Below are 18,726 nucleotides of genomic sequence, written 5' to 3' on the forward strand. Positions count from 1 at the left end.
CCCAAGTGCTTCACAGAAGTTTATAATGCAGAGCCGTGAAAATAATAAATACGTTTTCTTTCCTCAAAAATAATTATTTAGCCCAGAATTTTTTAATTTTCCCAAGGGTAACAGGAGAAATTTGACCCCAATATTTGTTGTCCAGTTTCTCCTGAGTACGGTGATACCCCATATGTGGGGGTAAACTACTGTTTGGGCACATGCCGGGGCTCGGAATTGAAGTAGTGACGTTTTGAAATGCAGACTTTGATGGAATGCTCTGCGGGCGTCACGTTGCGTTTGCAGAGCCCCTGATGTGCCTAAACAGTAGAAACCCCCCACAAGTGACCCCATTTTGGAAACTAGACCCCGAAAGGAACTTATCTAGATATGTGGTGAGCACTTTGAACCCCCAAGTGCTTCACAGACGTTTACAACATAGAGCCGTGAAAATAATAAATCATTTTTCTTTCCTCAAAAATGATGTTTTAGCAAGCATTTCTCCTTCGCCTCATTGGGGGACACAGGACCATGGGTTATGCTGCTGTCACTAGGAGGCTGACACTAAGCTGAGACAAAAAAGGGTTAGCTCCTCCCCTGCAGTATACACCCTCATGCTGGCATGCAGAGACCCAGTTTAAGCTTAGTGTCCGTAGGAGGCACACTGATTTTTTCTCTCTTTTTTCATCTATTCCGGACGAAGGGGGCGACGGATTCTTCTAAGGTCCGATCTCCCCCGAACCAACAACAGGCGAGCACGGGAGTTTCACCTCACCGTATCCTCTCCTGCGACGTGGGAGCCACTGCCTGAGCTGTCCTTTTTTTTTGGGCGACGGTTTCTCCCCTAATGGGCCCCGATCTCCCCTTATACAGACGAGCACTGGTGTTCCTACCTCCAGTATCCTCCTCTGCAGCCAGGCCTTTTTATTGCCGGACATCTGCCCTGTCCACCAGGTTCTACCCTCGGCTGTACAGTGGCTTTATCCCAGTGGCGTCCGTGCAGACCACACTGCATCACCAATGTGACTTGTGACTCAGGTGGTGGACGGTTCCTCTCCACCCCCCATGTGGGGTAGGTGGATAGAAGGCTTCCCAACCCCTGCACCGTTCCTATATATGGCACCATGGTTCCCTCTCACCTCCATCTTCAGGGTAAGTGCCCGGTGGGGGGACTGGGGGGGGGTGTCACCGGCGGTCAGGAGGGCTCCTCATCCCTGGGCTCCATCTGCAGGCTTTTTGGGCGGTCCCTGTCCCTTTCCGGCGCTCGCGACCGCGCGCCGGGCCGAGGCCGCAAATTTAGTCCCCGGCTTCGGCCTAGCCGCTGGTCGCCGCCGCTAAGCTCCGCCCACTCCAGCCAGTGTCTGTGGCGCCGCCCCCCGCTCCTGGCGCTTCTCACAGCCGCCGAGATTTCTCTTCCTGATCTCGGCGGCCATCTTGGTCCCTCTCCTCAGCGCCGCAGCTCCTGCCTGTCGCATCTCTGGCGCGTCAGTGGCCCACGTGCAGCCGGCTTCCTCCTCTCAGAGTGAACACCCCAGCAGTTCGTCTCTCCTGGATAGCGGGACACAGGACCAGGGTAAGGAGACATCGTTAGCTCCCCTCTGCAGCGCCCTCTCAGTCACTGGTCACCTCTATATAGACCCTGTAATTTTGTCTGCATTAGCATCATGTCGCAGTCAAGGTCTAAAAAATCTTCTAAGGTGCATACAACCTTCTTTTCTGCGTGTACCACCTGCCAGGCCCCTCTTCCCAGGCCTCAAAGCTCTCCCCTCTGCTCTGCCTGCGATGCCCCGTGTGCCCAGGAGCCCTCCACCGCCGCCGACCCTGGAGTACCTAGCCCCCCCCCGTGGGTCGCCTCGCTTTCTCAGTCCGTGGATTTTTTAGCTAACGCCATCAAGTCCATTCAAAATCCTCCCGGGGAACGGGGCAATCCGCTACAGGTGCTAAGGGATCCCTCCATAGCAGGGGAATCGTCGGCCAGCAGGGGCCGCTCGCCTCTTAAAGAGGCACGGTCGTCCAGAAAACGGACCCGTACTACCTCTCCGGAGCGTTCTCCTCGTCACTCAGACTCTGGCAGCTCCACCTCTCGCTCACCCTCTTTGGGGGCTCGAAGCGTTCAGGACTCTGAACATGAGTCTGAAATTTCTTTGGATCCGGAGGCTCCGGAGTTCAGAGCCACGGTTGACTCCCTCATCGTAGCAGTCAATCACGCACTAAAGGTGGATGACGATTCTAATTCCGCTCCGGAACATGCGGTCTCCTTTTCCAGAACCAAGCGTTCTCACAAAGCTTTTGCCTCTCATCCAGCCTTCCTGGACATAGTCAGGCGTCACAGGGAACACCCAGACAAGCGCTTCACGGGTAAGAAGGTCTTGGTTTCCAAGTATCCCTTCTCAGCTGATCTCGTGAAAGACTGGACGGATCCCCCCACGGTAGATCCGCCGGTCTCGCGCCTGGCTTCTAAGACTCTTCTCTCAGTCCCGGAGGGCGCTTCAATTAAGAGTCCCACCGAACGCCAGATAGACTCTCTAGCTCGCTCGGTGTACGAAGCCTCTGGCTCGTCCCTGTCTCCCTCCTTCGCCGCGGCCTGGGTGTCCAAGGCTATGGTTTCCTGGGCGGATGCCCTAGCGAAATCCATTAATGAGCAGGACCTCCCCTCGGAGATGGCGGACCTGGCTAAGCAGCTAGCCATGGCCAGCGATTATGTTATGTTCGCATCTCTCGACGCGGCAAATTGCGCTGCTTCGGCGGCTTCCAACGCCATCGCTATTAGAAGGGCCCTTTGGCTCAGAGATTGGCGCGCAGACTCTTCCTCTAAAAAATCCCTGATTTCTCTCCCTTTTCAAAGCGGGCGTCTTTTCGGCGAAAAGCTTGACCAGCTTATTTCCGACGCCACAGGGGGAAAGAGCAAGTTTCTTCCCCAACAGAGGCCCAAGGCGGCTTTCCAGCGCCAGCCTTACTTTCGTTTTCGGCCTTTTCGTACCAACTCTGCCTGGTCCAATCCCTCTGGCCTTCCCAGATCGGACCGCTCCGCCCGCGCAGACAGAGACGTTCGTCCATCCTTCAGACCTAATCCCTCCTGGCGCGGGAAACCGAGGCAGCCCCGAACCAGAGGTTCCAGACCTCCCAGATTCCCTTCTCAATGACTCGGGAACAGCGCCAGTCGATCCCAGAAGAGTAGGCGGTCGTCTACTCCTTTTTCAACAAGCCTGGCTCTCCGTCGTTCACGACGAATGGGTCAGAGATCTGGTATCGTCTGGCTACAAGATAGAGTTCTCCTCTCCCCCTCCCACTCGGTTCTTCCCCTCTCGTCTTCCCAGTTCGGGAGCTCAGTCTCGCGCCCTTCTTTGCGCCATCCACTCCCTCCGCCAGAGCGGGGTCATCGTGCCGGTCCCGGAACACGAGAGGTTCAGAGGCTTCTACTCAAACCTCTTCGTCGTGCCAAAGAAGGACGGGACCGTTCGTCCCATTTTGGATCTGAAGCTTCTGAACAGGTGCGTGAGAGTCCGGCACTTCAGGATGGAATCGCTCAGATCAGTCATCTCCTCCATGGAAAGAGGGGAATTTTTGGCCTCGATAGACATCAAGGATGCCTATCTTCACATCCCGATCTTCCCGCCTCATCAGAGGTTCCTTCGCTTTGCCATTCGAGAGGACCATTTTCAGTTCACAGCCTTGCCCTTCGGTCTCGCCACGGCGCCCAGGGTGTTCACCAAGGTCATGGCGGCTGTCATGGCCATTCTTCACTCTCGAGGAGTCGTCGTATTACCTTACTTAGACGATCTCCTCATAAAGGGCCCGTCGTTTCAGGCCTGCGAGTCAAGCGTCCACATTACCCTGGATTCGCTTTCTCGCCTGGGCTGGCTGATCAACTTAGACAAGTCATCTCCCGTTCCTTCCCGTCGGATCTCCTTTCTGGGAATGATCCTGGACACTTCAAGGGGGCTGGTTTTGCTTCCTCGGTCCAAGGTCCAAGCGCTCCAGCAGGGAGTCCGTACACTCTGCCATCCTCGCCCGCGAACCATTCGGTTCGCCATGAAGATCCTGGGAAAGATGGTTGCGGCAATCGAAGCTGTTCCCTTCGCTCAACTCCATCTCCGCCCCTTACAACAGGCTCTGCTGGACAACTGGGACAGGAGTCTCTTTTCTCTCGACCTCCCTTGTCCCCTGTCTCCTCGGGTCAGACATTCTCTCATTTGGTGGACCCTGGGACCATCTCTTCTCCAGGGGAAGTCCTTCCTCCCGTTCCGCTGGTTAGTGGTAACCACCGACGCCAGTCTTCTTGGCTGGGGGGCGGTGTTTCTTCACCACTCGGCCCAGGGTCGTTGGACTGCTCGGGAATCCAGCCTCCCCATCAACATTCTGGAGATTCGTGCTATCAGACTTGCTCTGATTCACTTCCACGCTCTGCTTGCGGGTCACCCAATAAGAGTCCAATCGGACAACGTCACGGCGGTGGCTTACATCAACCACCAGGGGGGTACCCGCAGCAGGGCGGCGATGAGGGAAGTCTCTCTCATCCTTCGTTGGGCCGAGACCAACCACTCCATCATCTCGGCGGTGCACATTCCGGGAGTCGAGAACTGGGCAGCGGACTTCCTGAGCCGCCAGGGCCTTGCCTCGGGGGAATGGGAACTTCACCCAGAAGTTTTTCACCAGATCTGTCTTCGCTGGGGGACCCCGGACGTGGATCTGATGGCATCCAGATGGAACGCCAAGGTCCACAACTTCATCGCTCGATCTCGGGATCCCCAGGCCATTGGAGTGGACGCGCTAATTTCTCCGTGGCATCATTTTCAACTCCCATACGTGTTTCCTCCTCTTCCCTTACTGCCGAAGGTCATCCGAAAGATCAGGACGGAGGGAGGACCGGTCATTCTGGTCGCCCCAGACTGGCCTCGTCGCGCTTGGTACGCGGAGCTCGTTCAGCTCGTAGCCGACGTCCCCTTGCGGTTGCCAGACCGCCCAGACCTACTTCGCCAAGGACCGATCTACCATCAGAGCTCAGGGGCCCTACGTTTGACGGCGTGGCTGTTGAAACCTGGATTCTAGCTCGTGCTGGTTTCTCTCAGCAGGTCATTCCTACCATGTTAAGTGCTCGCAAGGCGTCCTCTGCCTCTATCTACCACCGCGTCTGGAAGACCTTCTTTTCTTGGTGCAGGCTCCGAGGGCTCCCTCCGCTCAGCTTCTCCATCCCTTGTATCCTGAATTTCCTTCAGTCCGGTCTGGATTCCGGTTTGGCCCTGAGCTCTCTTAAAGGTCAGATCTCAGCCTTATCCGTGCTGTTCCAGCGTAGGATCGCCACCAACCTTCAGGTCAAGACTTTCATTCAGGGAGTCTCCCATGTTGTTCCTCCTTACAGGATGCCTTTGGAGACCTGGGATCTCAATTTGGTCCTGGGGGCTCTCCAGGAACCGCCGTTCGAACCCCTTCAAGACGTTCCGCTCTCTGTTCTCTCTTGGAAGGTTGCCTTCCTGGTAGCGGTGACGTCCATCAGAAGGGTTTCAGAGCTCGCCGCTCTATCCTGTCGGGCACCTTTCCTTGCCTTTCATCAGGACAAGGTAGTCCTACGTCCTTCTCCCGCGTTTCTTCCAAAGGTGGTCTCATCTTTCCACCTTAACGAGGACATCATCCTTCCCTCCTTTTGTCCGCAGCCTAAACATAGGGTCGAGAAGGCTCTCCATACTCTGGACGTGGTACGGGCTCTCAGGAGGTACATTTCCAGAACGGCACACTTCAGAAAATCGGACGCCCTTTTCGTGCTCCCGGAGGGTCACAGAAAGGGTTTGGCGGCGTCTAAATCCACGATAGCTAGATGGATCCGATCTGCTATCCAGGAATCCTATCGGGTCAGGGGCAGTCCTATCCCGGCGGGGATTAGAGCTCACTCCACTCGGTCGATGGGTGCTTCCTGGGCCATCCGGCACCAGGCATCAGCGGAGCAGGTTTGCAAGGCCGCAACGTGGTCCAGCCTGCATACCTTCACAAAGCATTACAATGTGCATATCCAATCCTCTGCGGACGCGGCCCTTGGCAGGCGTATCCTGCAGGCGGCCGTTGCGCATTGGTAGTCAGATGGTACATGAAGTTACGTGGTTGTATTGTTTCCCTCCCAGGGACTGCTTTGGGACGTCCCATGGTCCTGTGTCCCCCAATGAGGCGAAGGAGAAATAGGGATTTTTGTGTGTACTCACCGTAAAATCCTTTTCTCCGAGCCACTCATTGGGGGACACAGCACCCACCCTGGTAGCCTTACGGCTAGTTATCTTTTTTAGTCTTTGACTGTTGTTTGACATGTTATGTTCCAATGTTTTTTGATATATTGTTCTCATTATCCTACTGCTTTTGCACTTAACTGGGTCTCTGCATGCCAGCATGAGGGTGTATACTGCAGGGGAGGAGCTAACCCTTTTTTGTCTCAGCTTAGTGTCAGCCTCCTAGTGACAGCAGCATAACCCATGGTCCTGTGTCCCCCAATGAGTGGCTCGGAGAAAAGGATTTTACGGTGAGTACACACAAAAATCCCTATTTTTTTATTTTCACAAGGGTAACAGGAGAAATTGGACCCCAGTAATTGTTGCGCAGTTTATCCTGAGTATGCTGGTACCCCATATGTGGGGGTAAACCACTGTTTGGGCACACGTCAGGGCTCGGAATTGAGGGAGCACCATTTGACTTTTTGAATACGAGATTGGCTGGAATCAATGGTGGCGCCATGTTGTGTTTGGAGACCCCTGATGTGCCTAAACAGTGGTAACCCCTCAATTCTACCTCGAACACTAACCCCAACACACCCCTAACCCTAATCCCAACTGTAGCCATAACCCTAATCACAACCCTAACCCCAACACACCGCTAACCACAACCCTAACCCCAACACACCCCTAACCACAACCCTAATTCCAACTGTAGCCATAACCCTAACCACAACACACCCCTAACCACAACCCTAATTCCAACGCTAACCCTAAGGCTATGTGCCCACGTTGCGGATTCGTGTGAGATTTTTCAGCATCATTTTTGAAAAATCCGCGGGTAAAAGGCACTGCGTTTTACCTGCGGATTTTCCGCGGATTTCCAGTGTTTTTTGTGCGGATTTCACCTGCGGATTCCTATTGAAGAACAGGTGTAAAACGCTGCGGAATCCGCACAAAGAAATGACATGCTGCGGAAAATACAACGCAGCGTTTCCGCGCGGTATTTTCCGCACCATGGGCACAGCGGATTTGGTTTCCATATGTTTACATGGTACTGTAAACCTGATGGAACACTGCTGCGAATCCGCAGCGGCCAATCCACTGCGGATCCGAAGCCAAATCCGCACCGTGTGCACATAGCCTAATTCTAAAGGTATGTGCACACGCTGCGGAAAACGCTGCGGATCCGCAGCAGTTTCCCATGAGTTTACAGTTCAATGTAAACCTATGGGAAACAAAAATCGCTGTACACACGCTGCGGAAAAACTGCACGGAAACGCAGCGGTTTACATTCCGCAGCATGTCACTTCTTTGTGCGGATTCCGCAGCGGTTTTACAACTGCTCAAATAGAAAATCGCAGTTGTAAAACCGCAGTGAAATGCGCAGAAAAAACGCGGTAAATCCGCCATAAATCCGCAGCGGTTTAGCACTGCGGATTTATCAAATCCGCAGCGGAAAAATCCGCAGAGGACCAGAATACGTGTGCACATACCAAAACCCTAACCCTACCCCTACCCCTACCCTAGCCCTAACCCTAGCCCTAACCCTATTCTAACATTAGTGGAAAAAAAAAAATTCTTTATTTTTTTTATTGTCCCTACCTATGGGGGTGACAAAGGGGGGGGTCATTTATTATTTTTTTTATTTTGATCACTGAGATATAATCTATCTCAGTGATCAAAATGCACTTTGGAACGAATCTGCCGGCCGGCCGATTCGGCGGGCGCACTGCGCATGCGCCCGCCATTTTGGAAGATGGCGGCGCCCGGGGAGAAGACGGACGGACCCCGGCAGGATCGGTAAGTATGATAGGGTGGGGGGAGAGCACGGGGGGGGGAGGGGGGGGGATCGGAGCATGGGGGAGGGAATCGGAGCGCGGGAGGGGTGGAACGGAGCACGGGGGGGGGGGTGGAATGGAGCACGGGGGGGTGGAACGGAGCACGGAGGGGGGTGGATCGGAGTGCAGGGGTGGTGATTGAAGCACGGGGGGAGCGGACAAGAGCACAGGGGGGAGCGGAGCACAGGACGGAGGGGAGCCGGAGCAGTGTACCGGACAGATCGGGGGGCTGGGGGGGCGATCGGTGGGGTGGGGGCACATTAGTATTTCCAGCCATGGCCGATGATATTGCAGCATCGGCCATGGATGGATTGTAATATTTCACCCGTTATAATAGGTGAAATATTACAAATCGCTCTGATTGGCAGTTTCACTTTCAACAGCCAATCAGAGCGATCGTAGCCACAAGGGGGTGAAGCCACCCCCCCTGGGCTAAACTACCACTCCCCCTGTCCCTGCAGATCGGGTGAAATGGGAGTTAACCCTTTCACCCGATCTGCAGGGACGCGATCTTTCCATGACGCCACATAGGCGTCATTGGTCGGATTGGCACCGACTTTCATGACGCCTACGTGGCGTCAAAGGTCGGGAAGGGGTTAAAATTAACCAGGCGTGGGTCCCACAGGACTTCTCCATACCTTTGGATGACTAGACAACTATAAAAGCCGCACCCAGCCAGTCTTCAACGCTATTTGCCATTCGTTTCATTTCGGGGCCTCATCCACAAATAAAAAAAATAAAAAAAACTGTGTTGGCTACCTCCTCCACGTGGACCTGTTCATCCTGGTTTAAGATCTTTACTTTTTATTTCTACTCTGCTTAGCGTAGGGGCAGGATGCAGCTGTAGTAAGGGACAGTATTGCGCAGTTTTACAGTATTGCGCAGTGTCTGTGATAGTACCGGGCATAACCAAGAGAGTGATGTGTGAGCAAACCTATTTTTCTACTCTTAGGCAATCATGTCTGTGATGGTACTGTGCCAAAAGCCGGTGTGTGTATTCTTTCACCAAAGTCTGTGATAGTACTGTGCCAAAAGCCATTGTGTGTATTCTTTAACCCATATCTGTGTGAATAATGTGCCTTTAGTCGCTGCGTGCACTCTGCAACCATGCCTGTGGGGTTACTGTGTGCCATTGTCTGTGTGTGAAATTTCTTATCAGCTTCTGTGCGTGAAACGTGGAAAAAGGCTCTGGGGTGAAATTTTTTTTTTTTTTTTTTAACTTGACTGCCAGCTCGATCCAAGATCATACTACAAGCTTTTCGCCAGTGGCATTTGGAATGTACACTACTGGAGCAGATATTTGGGAGCTGTCGGGAGTACTGTGCCCCTTGCTCTGTGGGTGAAATTTATCAGCTTCTGTGGCATAAGTGTGGAAACATGCTCCGTGGGTGAAATTTGCTTCCGTGGGGGTACTTTGCCCAAAAGCCTCTGTGTACTCTGCAGCCATGTCTGTACAAGTAGTGTGCCTAAAAAATTATTTTACTGTACGTTTGTGGATGGGCCCAAAGTTCACTACTCATTCCAATTACAGAGCCTCTAAATTGTCAGGGATGGCTATTCTGTCTCGCAATATCAGCTGCTGACTCAGCTGAGACGTGGTTAATTTGCTTTACTGCTGCCTTCACTGGATGTGGTACATGTTTATCTGGTTGCCTCTCTGGAATAGAGACAAGATTCTCAGTTTCCAGTGTTTTGTCTGCAAACCCACCTGTGGGTGGTTTGAGATTGGATGGCTGAGTGCCTCCAGCTCCTGAACGTTGTGTTCCCCCGGGTCCCCTCTTATTCATGGCCCCAGTTCGAACAAAAAACTAGAAACTGAGTACAAGCCCATTATCCCTAGTTGAAGTTTTTTTTTTTTTTCCAAAAGGAAACACTTCGGGCTCCTGCGTCCCAAAGGCAACAGCACTGGAGAGGCGTCACAAGGCAAAGTCGATGGGACTGGCGGTAGCAAACCTCGTGGTGGACCACTATCTGTATACAGAATCAAACTACGAGCTTTCTATCTGTAGCTGCTCTATTGTGCGCTACTGAAGTAAAACATATGTCTCTGTAGGTGAAATATGCAAGCTGCTATTGTAGGGGTACTCTGCTCTATGGGTGACATTTTTAACTGGATTGGAAGTCACTAGCCTCACTCTTGTTAAAATGTTTGTGTTATTCATTATTTCCTATTTTACAATGATTGCTGTGGTGACAAAACCCCTTTGAGCAAATTCCATATTCATATTTGTTTTCAGGTTCTGAGCCTGCTCCTTATATCTGCTCCTGAAAAGCACCATACATTAACTGCGCTCGTCGTTAAGAGGTTAAAACCTGTATTTCTAGCACAAACCTGTCCTTACCTCATCGTGCCTGCTCTTCAACTCTATGAAATCCCGTTTTATCACAGACCAGTGGAAAGTAAGACCAGGAACAGCATTACCAAATGAGAATGGGGTTTGGCTACTGGACATTCCCATTACGTAAACCGGCATCTGTCAGAAAAAAAAGCACAATATTGGCATAAAACATTTATTTGTAGATATACTAATTTCCTACTAAAAAAAATTATATAACAATGTAAGAGCATATTCACACATCACTTTTTATAAGGCTTTTCAGTCCCGTTTTAAAGGAGAAAGCACACAGACACTATAGAGTTTAATGGAACAATTCATACATTCGTTTTTCATCTGGATCAGCGACAACAGAAAATAAAAGTTCATGAAGTTTATCTTTTTCAGTTTTATTTAATCCCCCTTCTTGCTGGAAATCTGACACAGATGGGATCACTCCCCGCGCAGGTCATCTTCTCAGAGGGGACGGTACATTAGCAGATCCACAGTCCAGAACTTCCTTGCGTCACCTATGTGAGATCCCCAGCCCGTTTTCTCTTTTTCATGTTATCTTATCAGTGCTTGTCCAGTCACTGCGTCATTACTACCTACCTGTGTGCCGCTCTTCATCCTGGTGACCGGGGCGTGAATCCGGACACCAGAGAGTTGAACTACTTCAACTTGTACTTTATCCTTTAAAAAAAAATGAAAAAAAGAGGTAAACAAATGCTCATAAATACAGGAAAAATTTAGTGATGTCATGAACACAGAAAAGCCGTAGTCGGTGGTTGGCTTTCCCTGTAATCATTACCTGATCGCCCATTCTATTAAACAAGGATCTCTTTACCTCGGAAACGATCGCCACTTTTCCAGATTCCGCATCAACGGCTTGGATGACGCCGGTCACGGTAACATTTCCAATTTTTGCTCCTTTCACCAATCCATTACCGCTTACCGAGGCTACGGCATCATCCGTGATGGAGAAGAGGATGTTGGACTGGGGTTGTGGGCCTCCTTCTGACGTTATCTAGATGAACGCAGATTCAATGTTTCAATACATAAATCAGATTTTAGGAACCCTTGAAAGATCATAAATCACCCAAATTTACATTCCCCAAATAAGCACCTGCATGGAAGCCCCAATGAGTAGCACGATTCGTCTAGGCAGAAGTCGAAAAGGAGGGAATACCTGTGACATAAGGAACAAAACATTAGATCCACCATAGTTTGAAGTATCTGTAGGCTATAAAATAGTCAAACATATATTTGTAAGTCATTTAATCCATTAACACCGCAATTTTTTTCCATTCTTGCGTTCTAGTTTCTGATTCCCTACTACTTTTTCACTATAAAAAAAATGGTTAAAAATTCAATTCTGCCATAGTTTTTTCAGTTTTGTTTTTATGAACTTCATTGCGTGGTAAAAATGACCTGGAAACATGATTCTCCCAGGTCAGTACTATTTCTACAATACTAAACTTACATAGTTTTATTTTTTATTTAAAAGGGAGTCTGTCACCCGCAAAATCACATATGACGTGCGGCCACCGGCATCAGGGGCTTATCTACAGCATTCTGTAATGCTGTAGCTAAGCCCCCAATGTATCCTGAAAGATGAGAAAAAGAGGTTAGATTTTACTCACCCAGGGTCGGTCCCGCTGCGGTCCGGGTCCGATGGGCGTCACATTCCGGTCCGGTGCCTCCCATCTTCATCAGATGACGTCCTCTTCTTGTATTCACGCTGCGGCTCCAATGCAGGCGTACTTTGTCTGCCCTGTTGAGGGCAGAGCAAAGTACTGCAGTGCGCAGGCGCCGGGCCTCTCTGACCTTTTGCCTGCGCCGGAGCCACGGCAAGAAGACAAGAAGATGACGTCATCTGATGAAGATGGGAGGCCCATCGGACCCGGACCGCAGCGGGACTGCCCCTGGGTGAGTATAATATAACCTTTATTTCTCATCTTTCAGGATACATCGGGGGCTTATCTACAGCATTACAGAATGCTGTAAATAAGCCCCTGATGCCGGTGGCCGCAGCACAAATATACGATTTTGGGGGTGACAGACTCCCTTTAAAAGGAGATATCCAGGACTTTGAAAAAAAAAATGTGCCTAAGAAAGAACAGGCAGGTAGGTATTTGCTACCTACCTGCGTGTTGTCGCAGTTCGGACAGACCGCTCTGTGCCGGTAATTCAGCTGCCTCTGCTGACGTCACATGGCAGCTTCTTTTCCGCTCTGCTCTGTTGACGTAATGCTGATAGGCAGTGAGGATCTGGCTGTCAAACTGGGAGAGGCGGTTGTCTATCACAATGACATCGAAAGTCACATTACGTCAACAGAACAGAAAATAAGTCGATGGTTTGTCGACATGACGTCAGCAGAGGCAGCTGAATTGCCAGCCTGCATTGTGCTGTGACTGCTGAACAGCCGCGAGACATGCAACAGCAGGGACTCAAACATTTTATTCGAGCACGCCGAAGTCACTTGGTTAGCACTCTTAGATAACACCTTATCCGAGTACGTTCTCTCATCACTACTTCCTACGAAAAGCAAGATCCAAACCAATACCTAGCCAACACAATTTACCTCTAATGATTTGGGTGAAGAGTCAATTTTGTTAGCGCCTTTGTCCACAGCAGATGCAGTGAGACTCGTCTGACCTATGGCCAGACCACGGACAGCAAAGACAGCAGTAACATCATCCACTTTCTCGCTCAGGGCCCTGAAAGTAAAAAAAAAAAAAAAACACAATAAATGAATTGCACAATCAATTATCATGTATTTTCCAAGGATTCTTAGGAAAACTCTAGAACACACTGACTTGATTGACACAATCTGCGAGGACGATCCCAACTCCAAATTCATATAAGCAAAATATTTAGCAGGAAACGGTTTCTGAGAAGAGTCCAGGACCCTCACATAGGCTTTAACAGTCTTCCCAATTTCTACCTGTATAATTTGAAGAAACTTTGTTAAAACTTTTCATATTTCATGGACAACTTATTAAACAAATGTGTTTGTTTTCGGGTTTGTTTTTTGTTTTGTTTTTTTGCAAAAAGGCATTGTATTAGTGGTTTGGTTTTTAGTTAAAGTGTAAAATTGCGGGTTTCATAAATATAGCCTAGCCAAGGAGCAACGTAATGACCACAAATCAATGATATTACCTTGTCCACCACCCTAACATCCACCTGGAGAATATCCGACACGTGAACGCTAACTGCGGCCGGCGCAGGGAAGGCGAGACATAGGTCGTAAACCATGACTGATAATGTTCCTGGACGCAAAGGATAAACCTGAAAGACATATTAAGTCATAAAACAAGTGCAGGTCTAAAAGTCGTGACCATTAACAGCGAAGACCATTACAGCCTACCTGCAGAGAATGCGATGTCTACAATAAAAACACATTGATTTAGTGGATTTAATAAATGCAGCTCTATGTATTTTCATATAGAAAAGAGACTAAACAACAACTGAAATGGTAATTACATACCAAAAGCCCTATAACAAAGGGGTACACGGCAAGAAAATGAATAAAATAACATTTATAAATAAGGGAATATAAAAGGAGTGTATAAATAATAAATGTAAAACTCGAGGACTAAACAATATATGTGATGTAGTGTCTCCTAAAAGGACACACTCACTCTAGGGGCTCGTTCACGCCACCGTATTTTAGGTCCAATTACTGTCCGTGAAAAAAAAAAAAAACGACCAATGTTATTCAATTGGGGAATCCCGAGATCAGCATTTTTTGGCCAGAGTGAAGAGGATTTGCCAGTATTATCTTTTGCTCTTCAGGACCTGTCCAGTATTTTACAGACAACCCATTGATTTGAATGATCATTTTGTAATGCTTCATTTCCCCTGTGGTGGCGCTGCAGGAAAACTGAACAATTACCGGTAGGTTTACCCCATAGATTATAGCCGTCATTTTAATTCTTATTTCATGAGAACCCCTAACAAACATGCCATTCCTGCACGTACCAAACATTATAGGCAGAGAACCAAACATTATAGGCAGAGATACTCACTCCACCAGACACCCGACGCACGTTTCACAGTTGCTTCGTCAGCAACTGTGAAACGCGCGCCGGGTGCCTGGTGGAGTGAGTATCTCTGCCTATAATGTTTGGTATCTAATTTGTAATAAGCTTTACTCGCATTGGGGTACTGTTGTATATGTGAAAAAAAAGAGAATTTATAATATTTTATCAGAGAAATCTGCCTCTTTCTCCTCCAGGACTGATGTTTCATTATTAAAAATGACAATTCTCTGGGAAAATTTGTCTTCAGTGAACACAGATTTTTCCATTTACAGAGATGGGAGATGACAGTTGGCGCTCATAGGCTATGTGCACACGTATTCTGGTCTACTGCAGATTTTTCCGCAGCAGATATGATAAATCCGCAGTGTAAAACCGCTGCGGATTTATCGCGAATTTACAGTGGTTTTTCTGCGGATTTCACTGCGGTATTACAACTGCGGATTTCTATTGGAGCAATTGTAAAATCGCTGCGGAATACGCAGAAATAAGTGACATGCTGCGGAATGTAAACCGCTGCGTTTCAGTGCGTTTTTTTCCGCAGCATGAGCACAGCGTTTTTTGGTTTCCCATAGGTTTACATTGAACTGTAAACTCATGGGAAACTGCTGCAGATCCGCAGCAAAATCCGCATCGTGTGCACATACCCATAAGGTTCTATCGAGAACTGTTTCAGTAGAACTTCCAGCACAATGTCTGCATCTAGCTCCTCCCACCAAAGAACTTTATGAGCACCAACTGTCATTTCCTATCTCAGTAATGGAGACATATTTTATGCATAAATTCCCTTCAACAAGGGAGGATGGGGAATTGTTTTTAGACAGCCAAAGGCCAGCTGGGAGGCTCAGTGGGCAAAGACAGGTTTTTCAGAGGCAAGTTAAGAAAATAACTGTATACATAATTCCCTGTCCTACAGACTGTCCCCACCCTGACAGTGGGGTCAAAGTGCAGATAGTCCACACTAAAGTGCCCAAAATTTAAAGGGAATCTGTCACCCCCAAAATCAACGGTGAGCTAAGCACACCGGCATCAGGGGCTTATCTACAGCATTCTGTAATGCTGTAGATAAGCCCCTGATGTATCCCAAAAGATGAGGAAAAAAAGGTTAGAATATACTCACCCAGGAGCGGTCTGTCCGATCGGATGGGCGTCGCGGTCGGGGGCCGCCCATCTTCTTACGATGACGTCCTCTTCTGGTGTTCACGCTGTGGCTCCGGCACAGGCGTACTTTGTCTGCCCTGTTGAGGGCAGAGCAAAGTACTGCAGTGCGCAGGCGTCGGGCCTCTCTGACCTTTCCCGGCGCTTGCGCACTACAGTACTTTGCTCTTGAGGGCAGACAAAGTACGCCTGCGCCGGAGCCGCAGCGTGAAGACCAGAAGAGGATGTCATCTGATGAAGATAGGAGGCGCCGGACCGAACCAGCACCGGGACCGCCCCTGGGTGAGTTTAATCTCACCTCTTTTAGGATACATCGGGGGGCTTATCTACAGCATTACAGAATGATGTACAGTGGGGCAAAAAAGTATTTAGTCAGTCAGCAATAGTGCAAGTTCCACCACTTAAAAAGATGAGAGGCGTCTGTAATTTACATCATAGGTAGACCTCAACTATGGGAGACAAACTGAGAAAAAAAAAATCCAGAAAATCACATTGTCTGTTTTTTTAACAATTTATTTGCATATTATGGTGGAAAATAAGTATTTGGTCAGAAACAAAATTTCATCTCAATACTTTGTAATATATCCTTTGTTGGCAATGACAGAGGTCAAACGTTTTCTGTAAGTCTTCACAAGGTTGCCACACACTGTTGTTGGTATGTTGGCCCATTCCTCCATGCAGATCTCCTCTAGAGCAGTGATGTGTTTGGCTTTTCGCTTGGCAACACAGACTTTCAACTCCCTCCAAAGGTTTTCTATAGGGTTGAGATCTGGAGACTGGCTAGGCCACTCCAGGACCTTGAAATGCTTCTTATGAAGCCACTCCTTCGTTGCCCTGGCGGTGTGCTTTGGATCATTGTCATGTTGAAAGACCCAGCCACGTTTCATCTTCAATGTCCTTGCTGATGGAAGGAGGTTTGCACTCAAAATCTCACGATACATGGCCCCATTCATTCTTTCATGTACCCGGATCAGTCGTCCTGGCCCCTTTGCAGAGAAACAGCCCCAAAGCATGATGTTTCCACCACCATGCTTTACAGTAGGTATGGTGTTTGATGGATGCAACTCAGTATTCTTTTTCCTCCAAACACGACAAGTTGTGTTTCTACCAAACAGTTCCAGTTTGGTTTCATCAGACCATAGGACATTCTCCCAAAACTCCTCTGGATCATCCAAATGCTCTCTAGCAAACTTCAGACGGGCCCGGACATGTACTGGCTTAAGCAGTGGGACACGTCTGGCACTGCAGGATCTGAGTCCATGGTGGCGTAGTGTGTTACTTATGGTAGGCCTTGTTACATTGGTCCCAGCTCTCTGCAGTTCATTCACTAGGTCCCCCAGCGTGGTTCTGGGATTTTTGCTCACCGTTCTTGTGATCATTCTGACCCCACGGGGTGGGATTTTGCGTGGAGCCCCAGATCGAGGGAGATTATCAGTGGTCTTGTATGTCTTCCATTTTCTAATTATTGATCCCACTGTTGATTTCTTCACTCCAAGCTGGTTGGCTATTGCAGATTCAGTCTTCCCAGCCTGGTGCAGGGCTACAATTTTGTTTCTGGTGTCCTTTGACAGCTCTTTGGTCTTCACCATAGTGGAGTTTGGAGTCAGACTGTTTGAGGGTGTGCACAGGTGTCTTTTTATACTGATAACAAGTTTAAACAGGTGCCATTACTACAGGTAATGAGTGGAGGAAAGAGGAGACTCTTAAAGAAGAAGTTACAGGTCTGTGAGAGCCAGAAATCTTGATTGATTGTTTCTGACCAAATACTTATTTTCCACCATAATATGCAAATAAATTGTTAAAAAAAACAGACAATGTGATTTTCTGGATTTTTTTTTCTCAGTTTGTCTCCCATAGTTGAGGTCTACCTATGATGTAAATTACAGACGCCTCTCATCTTTTTAAGTGGTGGAACTTGCACTATTGCTGACTGACTAAATACTTTTTTGCCCCACTGTAGATAAGCCCCTGATGCCGGTGGGCTTACCTCACCCTCGATTTTGGGGGTGACAGGTTCCCTTTAAGGTCTGCTCGGTCAAAGACCCAGTGCCCACTACTGGTATGGAAGAGACGTGGAAATACAGTATATTACATTTCAGTGTGACTGTACGAAAAAAAAACAAAAAAAACTTTTCCATATAGTACAATAAAGGTATGCTGATATACTGGCCAGGAGGAGGCCAAAAAGGACATTTTTTGGTCCCCAGTTAGGTGATTGAAGCTCCATGAATACATTTGGTGCATGGACCAAACACTCAGAGAACCTAAAGTTCTATAAAGTTACATAAAACTGCGGAAAAGCAATTGGAAAATACAATTGTAGCTGTACTTTATTAGACATACACCCTTGTGCTTCTCTCCAATGGGAGAAATAGCCCTTATGTTTAGTAAGTGAGCAATTTGACATCTGGCAAACGCAACTGTACTCACCGTCACGGTGCCTTTTGATTCTTGAAAAACTGTGTTAATAATATTAGGAACACTGCTGTTAATAAAGAAATATCCTGATCCCTCTAAAATTGTGAATTCAGCCTGAAAAAAAAACAAAAAAACTTTTTTACATAAAACAAAAACCCATAATAAACAGGCCATCCCTGCACGTACCAAACATTATAGGCAGAGATACTCACCCACCTGACACCCGATTCAGTTGCTTCGTCAGCAACTGTGAAACGCGCGTCGAGTGCCTGGTGGGCGAGTATCTCTGCCTATAATGTTTGGTATCATATGTAATACGCTTTATTTGCATTGGGGTATTATTTTCTCCTCCCCCTTTTATCTGTCTACTGACGTAGCACTGTGAAACATTATATTCTATATGCACTGTGGGTCATACTCTTATTATCCATACTGTCGGCTCTTATTCTATTGTGACTTTATATGGAACAACTAGAGACTCCTCAATATAAGTAGCATTTTTTGCCATCTTATATATTACAGTTCAACCCAATATTCAATTTCCAGGGTCCCCACAGTCCCAGAGTATTCCTCACTTACCCAGCTTTTTTATCTGTGTGTCTGTAGATTTTTTTTTTAAATATTCCCTATGTGTTTTTTTAAATATCTGCACTAATAAAATGATATTTTAATTAAATAAATATTTAATTATTTTAATTTCTCCTGGCACATTTTTTTCTCCCCTTTTCGGTATCAGTTCATTAGTGCCTTGAGGGACACATTACCCCCACATGGGTTTACA

General features: G+C 48.2%; 1 protein-coding gene across 1 annotated transcript in view; it reads right to left on the reverse strand.

Moving 5' to 3' along the window:
* The window catches only part of NUP210 (nucleoporin 210), a 102,023-nt gene that overhangs the window by 36,962 nt on the left and 46,335 nt on the right, over window positions 1-18,726 (reverse strand). Inside the window, exons 20-27 of the mRNA XM_069736813.1 lie at window positions 17,958-18,059; window positions 13,489-13,617; window positions 13,146-13,273; window positions 12,911-13,046; window positions 11,453-11,515; window positions 11,174-11,353; window positions 10,939-11,019; window positions 10,354-10,485 (exon numbers count right to left, since the gene is read on the reverse strand). Of these exons, the coding sequence (XP_069592914.1) occupies window positions 10,354-10,485; window positions 10,939-11,019; window positions 11,174-11,353; window positions 11,453-11,515; window positions 12,911-13,046; window positions 13,146-13,273; window positions 13,489-13,617; window positions 17,958-18,059 (951 nt within the window). The remainder of the gene's footprint in view (window positions 1-10,353; window positions 10,486-10,938; window positions 11,020-11,173; window positions 11,354-11,452; window positions 11,516-12,910; window positions 13,047-13,145; window positions 13,274-13,488; window positions 13,618-17,957; window positions 18,060-18,726) is intronic.

This window comes from Ranitomeya imitator, chromosome 8 (assembly GCF_032444005.1).
Source record: "Ranitomeya imitator isolate aRanImi1 chromosome 8, aRanImi1.pri, whole genome shotgun sequence".
In the NCBI taxonomy this organism is placed as follows: Eukaryota; Metazoa; Chordata; class Amphibia; order Anura; family Dendrobatidae; genus Ranitomeya; species Ranitomeya imitator.